At 41.5% G+C, this 10884-nt stretch overlaps 1 protein-coding gene across 5 annotated transcripts; it reads left to right on the forward strand.

Annotated features, from left to right (window-relative positions):
* Nucleotides 1-3402: 3402 nt before the first annotated feature.
* On the forward strand, nucleotides 3403-9258 carry znf217 (zinc finger protein 217). 5 transcript variants are annotated; one of them, XM_078255811.1, is made up of 6 exons: nucleotides 3403-3500; nucleotides 5596-6977; nucleotides 7186-7293; nucleotides 7424-8812; nucleotides 8915-9042; nucleotides 9176-9258. In XM_078255811.1, exons 2-5 carry the CDS (start codon nucleotides 5651-5653, stop codon nucleotides 9028-9030), a joined length of 2940 nt encoding a protein of 979 aa, XP_078111937.1. In that variant the 5' UTR covers nucleotides 3403-3500; nucleotides 5596-5650; the 3' UTR covers nucleotides 9031-9042; nucleotides 9176-9258. The 5 variants fall into 5 exon arrangements, with proteins under 5 accessions (XP_078111937.1, XP_078111934.1, XP_078111933.1 ...); XM_078255808.1 differs by lacking the exon at nucleotides 3403-3500 and adding an exon at nucleotides 3507-3844; XM_078255807.1 differs by lacking the exon at nucleotides 3403-3500 and adding an exon at nucleotides 3507-3831.
* The last annotated feature ends 1626 nt before the right edge of the window (nucleotides 9259-10884 follow it).

Below are 10884 nucleotides of genomic sequence, written 5' to 3' on the forward strand. Positions count from 1 at the left end.
TGAAGTGTGGTACTTCTAATGTGCCAATTTCAAATATGAGATATGAGTACGTTGTGACTTTGTTCCAAGTCGGTGTTGTTTATGTGGAGAGGATGTAGACGTTACGTACTGTATGTGTGTCAGTATGTTAGATTAATCCAAGCAGCAGTATTCAACAGAAAGAACACCAAATAGTTAACCATTCGTGCTATGATTATTAAAATAATAATGGCTCATTTGCTTATTTATGTATCATTCTCTTCTAAATTGAGTTGTATTTGCCCATCACTGAGCAACAAGTGTGGCTGTCCACTTACATTGTATTCTTTTTTATTTTATTTTATTTTATTCTGAAAAGTCAGAAGAGGTTATGCAGACAGCAGTGCACCACAGTGGTGGAAAGTAACTAAGTACATTTACTCAAGTACTGTACTTAAGTACAAATGTTGAGGTACTTGTGCTTTACATGAGTTTTTTTTTTTCACGCCACTTTCTACTTCTACTCCGCTACATTTCAGAGAGAAATATTGTACTTTTTACTCCACTACATTCATCTGACAGCTTTGGTTACTTTACACATTAAGATTTTTGAACAAAAAACCCATGTGGTTTATAATATCTGATGTTTTATTATAAATGAAACTAGCCAACAATATAAGGGCCTACAAGTCCAGCTGAAATGATTAGACCATTAACTGCTTGGATCCTTTACACTTTCTAAAATATGAGGATTTTATATGAGCATCAAGTACTTATTACTTTAATACTAGATTTTCCTAATGATACTCGGGCAACATTTTCAATGCAGGAGTTTTACTTGTAACAGAGTATTTTCACAGTGTGGTATTAGTACTTTTACTTAAGTAAAGCATCTAAATACTTCTTCCACCACTGGTCCACTCGCAGTAGAACAAAGAGCCTTCAACCATTCTCCCTTTCTCCTCAGGACAGAATCTTAAAACTATTTGTGCAGAACTCAGAAAATGAATGCATTTGGTTACTGACACATTTTCTCTGATGATCAACAACACAACAGCTGGGCTGAGAAAGGAGATTATATATTATCAGTGTCTCTCAGGAGCGACACCAGGATTATGAAAGAAGCCAGGCTGTGAATCTGGAGGAGGACAATGCAGTCAGCTGCTCCTGACATGTCAAGACAAAAAGAAGCCTCTCCCCATTCACTGGTCCAGTTCCTATCTATATACTGAATTCGTAATTATTCATTCAAGCACTGGGTATTTCAAAGATGCCACTTCATCTTTAGTTATAATGTACTACTTTTGGTACGAAATCATACAATACAGGCTATGTTTTGTTTTTTTCAAAGATACAAACTGAGACAATGAGTTTGCACAATTGTGGGAGAAATTACATTAGCATAAAGTCAAACAATAGGACAAAGTTAAAGGATTCAGTTAAAAGTAAACAATGTTTGCCCACTTGTCTCTGTCATTACCACTTACAGCAAACGAATGCTTAAAAAGTTAAATAACTGCGATATAATTTATGATAAAAAAAAAAAAAAAATGCCATCCAGTTCAAGAATATCTGTCTGGTTAAACACAAACTACCACCAACTCCACATAAAGGTTCTTTTTTTATAGGCTATAAGATCGCCACACAATTTCATCATCCTGAGGCATCATACTGCTCCTCCAGATTGATAGCCTTTCACAGAGCCTTTGTGGCCACAGAACAATAGGAAATGAGTGGAAGGCCTCGATGTGTCACATGTGGTGCCTTTGATTAACATACTAGACTTGTTTGTGTAACAGATCTCGTGGTGAGGCAAGAATACCCAAAACGTGAATAAGAGTATTGCAGTACAGAAATGTTTTGATTTAGGTGATTGAGTCTTATAAAGCTAAACACATACAGTATGTCCTTTTTTGCACAGTAGGTACTCAAAAAACATGTGGCCTATTGGATTTGATTAAGATGAACATTAAAATATATATATATTTTTTACTATATGTACAATATCAGCTCCTATGTCTAATATGCGATAGGCATTCGGTCTCTTGGTATCTGGCATGTACAATAAATCACATTACTGCATTTGGTGAAGTCTACTTGTGTTTTGATCAGGCTACATAGAGATCACGGCATTGGTCTGACCTGTTTGGTAAAAACACAGATTTCATAACAACTTTTAATATACTGTATAGGCAAAACTCTATAATAGCCTATACAAGAGGGTGGATAAGGCAACAACTCTAACTCCTAATATAGAGAGATGGTTTGGGTCTTTGTTCACTGCTCCTTAGCTGGCAGTGGTTACTGATAGTGTATTCCTTTCAGACATTGCGGATCTTGGGGGGGGGGGGGGGGTGTGTGTGTGTGTGTGTGTGTATGCCTCAATAATGAGTGTACACTGAAGTCTACTGAATATCCTCATTGATTGTACAATGTATGGTTTTAAGCTGCCATCAATGGCTGGTGTGTCTTTGGAAAGGGTGGAGGAGGGGCTGGTTTTTTAGCTTCACATTAGCCAGTGGATGCTACTGTAGGTGATGGTTTTGATCTCATATGAATCTGTGTATTCTTCTTATGGGTTATTTTATGTCAAGTAGGCCACGACCCAAATAGTGACTTTCCATTATCCCTGTCATACTTTTGTATTATCAATAGAATTATTATAATATAGCGTTATAGGTTTAGACCTGTCCTAGCATAATAGAGAGCCTCCCCCTCTCTTTAAGATCAGACATACACATTTGCATTAAGTGTATGGCTTCATCAGATGTGCGATGTTTAGGTGACAGCAAATACATTTAAATATAAAACTTGCCCGCTTTGAGTTATTTTTGCATATTGTATAAATGGGAAGAAGCACACATTTCTCATGACTCAACCAAGCTGCTTCTGCAACAAACAAAAAACTCATGTAACTGTGAAAAGTTTGAGGCACCCCTCCCCCACCTCCACATGGTAGTTGATGCATGACGTGAGAGCATGGAAGAAGGGCTACTGCTTTAGGTAGGTTCATTGAATGCAGCAGCACTGCCATATGAGAAAGTGTTGTTGTGTAGCCTGTGGCTCTTATCAGCATAAGGAACTTAACTCTGTGACAGTTTACGTAGCTTAAAGTAGCATTTAGATGTGGTACCATACATGCTAACCCAAAGGCATTGGACTAAAAGACAGTTAGAAAAACACAATAGTAAACAGTAGCCTATAGTGTCATGGGTTATTTAAAATACACATGACAGTGATTCAAATGCCAAAGACTGCCATACCTGTTCAAGCAACTGGTAAGTAGTTGGGACGTTCTAAAATGACGTTCTAAAAAAAAATCCGTTAGTTATATAAATGTATGCTTTGCAAGTTTATTTTTTACAATCCTTTTCTGTGTTATTCGCGACCACGTGACTGCCCTTTGGGTTTTTTGGGGCTGCCGTGCACGCGCCCCATCTTCCCCTTGATCGTTGGAGAGAGCGCGCGTCAGAATTCAACAGCTGCACTGTGAGGACTCGCCAAGTAGAACAAATATGATTCACATCCAAACAATTGAATAGGTGAGCTGGCCCACCAGCAGCGAAACGCGTTTGTGTGTGAAATGAAGAAGCAACTCACCCAGTCTGCTTCGCTCCCTACTGAACTCAGTCGCTCGTAGTATCAGTGTCATTAATAATCCGGAAATTCACAGTTGGTAGGTATTGTTTGGTGAGTTTCAACAGTTAGGTCGAAGTCGAGACAACAGAAAAGTGTTAAGTTTGCTAACGTTAGTGTCACTGGAATGCGATTGACTCTGCGTGGGAGTTCGTGTTTTAACGTTAGCGTATCGTTAAATTACGTTACTTTATCGGTTTTTGAAACTGGCGTTTAAAGAAATCAATGAGCGACAACGTAAGTACACAAGGTATGGTTAATGTTGATTTGAACTAAGCTATTGTCATGAAATGAACGTTATCGTTTTAGGGAACGTATTTTGCAGTTGTTAGCTAAATGAAGCTTCTGAATGAGTTAACGCCAGCGACGTCAATGATATTAATCTGTAAAGCTCAAAAGAAGTTGACCAAATTCCTCGTGCTCTGCTTATTATGCACGCATAGAAATGTAATAGCAACTCAAGTCAACGACCTTTGACTTTGATGAGTCTAATTTAACTGTTAACTATGACTTCGAGCACCCCCCCCCCCACACCTCTCACGAGCAAATTAACGTTAATGATGTTAACGAGGGCTGTGCGTACTTGAATAACAAGGTGGCTAACGTTAATGCTGCCTCACACAAAGCATGCGTGGGCTTTAAAATAATAAAAAAAAAAAATTCACACTGGGTCATTATCGACAGTTGAATGTGCTCACCTGCGTTAAGTCAAACGTTCACACAGGAAAACCACATTATAGCAAAGGACAGCAATAATGGTAAAATTGGGTCATATAGCGTCGAAGTTATTATTGAGGAGAATAGGGGCGATTCATTGGAAAATGACTAGTAACGTATAGCTAGGCAACTAACGTTACATTGCCCAGCTGTAACACTTTTGTAATGCCGTATGTGTTTCGGTAAATTAAAAAAATAAATTGATATTGTGCTTTTATAGTGGACTGCTAATGTCATTTGTATTAACTTGTCTTTTAACTTTAGTTTTTTCAAACTTGCTTTTCCAGTCACTCCACCCCTGTGCCAATCAAACTAAGAGTGCCATTGGGATTTCTTAAACTTTTTACTAATGTGTGTGTGTGTGTGTGTGTGTGTGTGTGTATATATATATATATATACATAAGCAGCTCGTTATACATACTGAAACAGCTACTATGCCAAAACCCACAAGGAGGAATTTATTGGTCACAAAACAAAAGGAAAACCAAACCTAATAGCCTGGTCCATACTGTACCATATCAATGTGCAATGTGTGAGTCAACATGCAGCCAAGGATTGTAGGCTAGTATAACATCAAGATGTTTTTATATCTTGGGTGTCTTGATGCCTGTTGTTAAATTGTGTTAAGTGCCAATCAAACTAAATCCATGTAACATTTCTCAAGATTTCTTACATTTTTCATTTTGGGTGTGATCAAGAAACAACTAAAATCAGAAGGTAAATTGTTGGTGTCCTAGGTAGGAAAATGCTAAATATTACAGTAATGGTTTAATGCAGTGGTATTTGAATACTTGTTTTGTTTAGTCAACTGCAGTACATTTAAACACATTTAATTGGGACTATTTTTTGCTACAATGTAGCTTACAAATTAGTCTTTATTAACAAAAAAGGTTTAAATGTGAACAGGAATGACAGTATTCCAATGACCTATACATTAATATCAACCCTATAAAGTTTGTATGTTATCAAGTACGCCAACTTCTGTAGTTGATTGCTCACAAACTCGGGTTTATATACAGTATATACTAAGAATTAAGAAATGCTGGTGAGTAAGAAAAACATTGTCTTTGTTTTATCAATGACCTGTACAGAGGGGAAATGAGTTGTCTGTGCAGTTGATTGCCAAAAAGCTACATTTCCTGTTTCAGTATAAGGGCAGGCCATTCTCTCCGTGTGGTGCATTTTAAAGAGATTTTTATCTCAAGTTAGGTAGCAGTTACCTGATCGTGTTTTGCTATTTAACAGAGCCTAATAACACCTTTTTTTTCCTCCTATTGTTTCCAGGTTCCTAATAATCTGGACAGGGTGTACAACATTGTTGTTCCACCTTCAGAGGACAATGCCAACTCACTCGCTGCCACCGTTTGTGGAAAGCCCGGATGGACTTGCCCAAGATATTCTTATTAGTAACAACGCAAGCATCCCAGGAGCCGGCTCCAGCATGACACCACACGCCAGCTACTCAGAAAAGGCTGTGTTGAAATCTGAAGGAAGCGTACCGCTGTCTTGTATGTTCTGTGATCAGAATTTCACTCATCAGGACGAGCTAGGACCCCACGTGTTAACGCAGCACCCCACCACTTTCTCTGAGCCAGCCGTGCTTAGAGTTGAAGCGGAATTCAGGATCCCAGGAGAGAGACCCCGGGCCAAACCCAGCAGCCTCCCTATCGAAAAAGAGGAGGTCACCAGCTGTATTGTGTGTGGGCAGGTGTCGCAGGATGCGAGTGAGCTGGAGACCCACATGAGGAAGCACAAGGACTACTTTACTTACTGCTGCAATGTCTGCGGACGGCGGTTTAGAGAGCCGTGGTTCCTAAAGAACCACATGAAGATGCATGTGAAACCAGGAGCAAAGAGCAAGGCCCAGCAAGACCTGGAGACCCCCGTCACGGTCAATGGTATCGTCCAAGACCCTGCTTCAGAACCTGTAGTCACCGTTTACAAAATGTGCATGGTTTGTGGGTTTTTCTTCCCCGACCATGACAGTTTGGCTGAACATAGCAAAGTACACAATCGAGAGGTGGAGCCCGTCAAAGATAAAGACGAGGGGAAAATGAAAGGCACTACTGAATCTCTTGCCAAACAGGAAACATTTCTTCACAGTCTAAACCTCACGCCTTGCTCGTCGGGAGATAGTTTGCAACGTGAGAGATCATCAAAATGGATTTCCCAGCTGGACCCCTTCAACACATATCAGGCCTGGCAACTTGCTACAAAGGGCAAGATAGCAGTTGGTCCTAATAATATAAAAGATATTGGCCAGGAAGCCAGCACAGACAATGAAGAATGTGGCTCCGATAAGGAGGAGCTGAATAATATTTGGTCTGAGGGACAGGGAGACAAGGCTACAAAAGAGGTCCTTGGGAGAGAGCTCCGGTCTCAGCCGCAGACTGTAGTAGAGAACGCAGCGCCAGAGCGGCGGTCTCTGATGCAAAAAAATAAGGAAAAAGAAAGGCCAACCACCTGTGAGGAATGTCAGAGAACCTTCAGGACCTACCACCAGTTAGTTCTCCACTCCAGGGTCCACAAGCGCGAGAGAGGCGGCGAAGACAGTCCAACTAACTTTGTTGATGGGAAGTTGTCGAGTGCAGGCTCACTTGAGCATGCAGAGGAAGGCTGTGAGGAGGGCTTTGAGGAAGCAGCAATGGCAGAAAACCTGGGCTCAGGTAAATTTATGGCTCATTACACGCTCATGCTTCTCTCATACAGTCTTAATTGTGCTTTAGGAATTGTTTTTCATACATAGAACTGTTACCAAGTGCACCCTCTGCTGGTAGGAGGGATGATAACATGTCCTTTGTGATATTTTAATTTTTTTAATTTTAATTTTTTTTGTCCTATTCTTTTCTATGTATTTGTGCCTATTTTCAAAAGGTGAAGATGGTTTTGATCGCTCAAAAGTCCGATCAAAAGGATGCAGTTACTGTGGCAAATCCTTCCGATCAAGCTATTACCTCACAGTTCATCTGAGGACTCACACAGGTATATTCAACACGTTTGGCATGAACAATTCATTTATAATTATGAGACTGCAGTAACTCGGCTGTATACAGCAGGCCTAATGCTGTGGCTTATATTTTAAACTATGCTTATACTAAACTGTTTGTTTCAGGTGAAAAACCCTTCAAGTGTGCTTACTGCGACTACGCTGCAGCCCAGAAGACTTCACTGAAATATCACCTGGATCGGCGTCACAAGGACAAGCCTTACGTGGACATTCCCAGCAGACCCGTGCCTTTAGTGCCCTCTCCTAACGATACAAAACATGGAAATGACAATGAAAATCCCGCTCCGAATAGATCCAAACTCTGGGTTACTGTGGCCAGACCGTGCACCACCGGAACGCCAGAGGACAGATTTGATGGCATAGGTAGCAAGCACGGCAAACCACTCGTCCAGATGAATGCCGAGTATGAGAAATTAATTGCTAACTCTGCCTACTCCCCGACTGATGATGTGGTCGTAAAGTGCCCCGTGCCTGTTAACCTGAAGATGGAAAGGGAGGCGATAAAAGACGAGAACTCTGAGGGCCCATTAAATCTGTCCTTAAAAGTGTCTCTCTCCATCCCTGCCAGTGCAGAACCCAGAAATGCATTAATTCCAATTGCCTGTCCGTTTTGTGCATATAAAACCATGTACCCAGAGGTTCTGACAATACACAAAAAGCTCACTCATAAAGAGAAGTCAGACAGTACGAAAAAGAATGGATTCGGCAGTTTAAAACAAAAACGTTTTACAGGTTGCCCCCCTGCGCTCGATGGGAAAGATGTCCCCCCACTTCCAACGATTGACCGGCGCCACCCTCGTCGAACCAAGTCCCCACCCCCTCAACCTGCAAAGCCGCAAGAAAAGACGCCTATTAACCCACCTAATGCTCCGCAGCGCTCCCCTGTCCATGCGCCCGTACACGATGTTGTCCAGGAGACCCAGCGTTGCACAGTTAACACTGACACGCAGCCCAGTCAGGAATCGTCCCGGTACACAGAGCTCATGAGGAAGTCCAACACAGGCAGCAAGTATGCCATGGAGCGACCAGCCCCCCCAGACAGAGTGGGAATTGGGGAGAGGAGTTACCCAGCGAGAAGCGGTGTCATTTGGCACTCGGATGCCGCCAGGCTGTGCCTGTCGAGCAGATTCGGGAGCCTCGGCCAGATGGATTTCGGTGAACCCTCCAGCAAGCGATTAAAGTATATGCTACCTCCAGGCAGGGAAGCTGACACCGGCGAGAAGCCTGGCTTTAGAGGACCAGCGGGGAACGTGTCCAACAGGCTGCTTCTCTCAGGGAGAAGTGTGAAAGCCCCGTCACAAATGTCGGGTCCATCCACAGGTTCTGAGACCTTGGGCTCTTTGAAGACTACATCTCCAGCTATTGGAGGAGGCTTGGACACCGAGTGGAGCATGATGAACCTCCTGCGCTCCTACACCCCCAATGACCTGGCATCTCTCTATCACAGCACAGCAGCCAACCCCAGTCACGGAGGACTGGCCAACCCCAGGGCAGGTATGTATTAGGTTAGCTGGGTCGGGAGAAGTGCATACTCAAAGTAGGCTGCTTTATATCTGCATATCCTAGCAGTTAACATTGCAGATTTTTTTCTCTCAGGGGGCAGAACTGTGCTGTACCAACACTTACCCACTCTGCCCAACCTTCAGAGGAGAGACCCCTCGGGCCCTTTCCCTAATCCTCAACGCTATGGGACCACTGATAAAAGTACCTGAAGTGGCACCAAGGTAAAAAGTTGAACAATATTTTGTACAATACATACTGTTGGAGACCCTGACCAGACTATTTCACCTGGTACTTGGTATAATTGAAGTCATTTTTGAAAATGTATAAAAAGTATATTTTCTCTCTTCTCTCCAGATTTGAACTGTACGGCTCCCTTGTTTTGGAGTAGTTCTTGGAAAGGTGTCTAGGCTCCACTAATTTAACTTTTTTTTTTTATTATATAAAAATGTGTTTTTTTTTTTTTTTAAATAGACAATTGTGTTGCATAGACATGGCTTTAGTGTACACTTTTTTTCTTTTCTTTTTTTGAATGGAAAAAGTGCAGGTTATCTCTCTTCGAAGATGTTATTCCACTGGTGGCCACTGTGGAATTTAGTTCCCATTCCAAAAAATAACTGTTGCTTAATCCATTTTTGACCCACACTAATGTTGAGATATCTGCAAGTGTCTGTGACAGAACAGTAAACGTTGTATGTGGGATAACATAAAATATATCTAATAGTAAAAACAAGAAAAGTAATGTGTGTGTGAAAAATTGCTGCTCTATTCACTAACAGTTTATGGTCCAGGCAGTAATTAAGCACTATTCTATATATATATTTTTTTTCTTCTTCCTTTTCCAAGGCACTGAAGGGTGGGGATGTTCTGTTTAATAACTTGATGGCTTCGGCCCAGTGGTTCACAGACAGGCCACGGTAACCAGTCGCGTGTATGTTGAAGTGGTCTACCTCATGTTGTGCTCGCAACACTGTTACGTTTGTAAAGCTGCTGCAGCTATCAGGTCAGCTGAGCCTCTGTACCTAGCGGTCTATCGACTACAGACGTGTCTCGAGTTGTAGTAGAACTAGATGGACGAGATTTTCGGGGCCATTTTTCAGGCACCACGTCAAACTCAAACTCATCCGGTGATACAGAACAACTACTCCTTGAGGCCGTATCGACCTATGGCCCATGATTAACTGCGACGATGTGGGCTGTGGAGTTGTTTGATTTGCTTGGCATTTACACGTTCACTTTTAAACGGAACAGATTTCATGGTTATTATTTGTCCTTTTGAAATCAAATGGCTATCATCTGCTTTAGCGGTGCCTCAAATCCATAAGCTGTAAAATGTACCAACCTCTAAGAGTTCTGTTTTGCGCATCAAATGGTCATGCTCTATTTGGACGGCACATTTAGTCCCTGTGCAGGCTATGCCGAGTCTGGAAAGTGTTATTTTGTTTCAAGTGGCAGCCGTCAGTCCTGGCTGGTCATCAAGTGGTCTTTTAGATGTCATATGACTGTGTAGTTTGGGGTGGGGGGGGAATACAGAAGCAGCTATGTTTAATGGCTCCATTAATTACACACTGTGAAAAAAAAAAAAAAAAAAGTCTCAGGTAAACTCATTTATGAGCTATTTAGTCTGTTGTATAATTTAGCATATTTGCCACTTTGAATGGCTTCGGGTTAAGTTATTGATTTCTTTCTTTCTGATTGGTATTCACATTACATGTGTACTTATGTAAAAATGAAAATATTGTTTGAGATTTGTATGACACATTTCAATAATAAAAGTGAGGCGAAAAGCTGCGTGTCATCTGTTACTTCAGTGATTGGCACCTGGCCGCTCACAATCTACACAACAGAACCCAGGTTTAGCTGCATTCATTTAACTGAAACTGTAATTGGTACGGTTTGATATGACAAACCTGTCTTTAATTTGGACGTCTCCCAGGTACAGGTCACACATACCTGTAGCTGAAATACAACAATCATTTGTCGTATCAAACCTCTTGCAAATCTAACATCCTTTGAGACACTGCACACAGCAGTGCCTTTAGAAGACACCTATACATTAACTGTTA

The sequence above is a fragment of the Sander vitreus genome, chromosome 7 (genome assembly GCF_031162955.1).
Source record: "Sander vitreus isolate 19-12246 chromosome 7, sanVit1, whole genome shotgun sequence".
Lineage (NCBI taxonomy): Eukaryota > Metazoa > Chordata > Actinopteri > Perciformes > Percidae > Sander > Sander vitreus.

Excerpts from the sequence above, each read along its gene's own strand:
- znf217 (XM_078255811.1), top strand. The coding sequence starts at position 5,651 with ATGCCAACTCACTCGCTGCCACCGTTTGTGGAAAGCCCGGATGGACTT. Across the intron at positions 6,978-7,185 it reads GGCAGAAAACCTGGGCTCAG|GTGAAGATGGTTTTGATCGC; the intron begins GTAAATTTATGG and ends TATTTTCAAAAG. Across the intron at positions 8,813-8,914 it reads ACTGGCCAACCCCAGGGCAG|GGGGCAGAACTGTGCTGTAC; the intron begins GTATGTATTAGG and ends TTTTTCTCTCAG.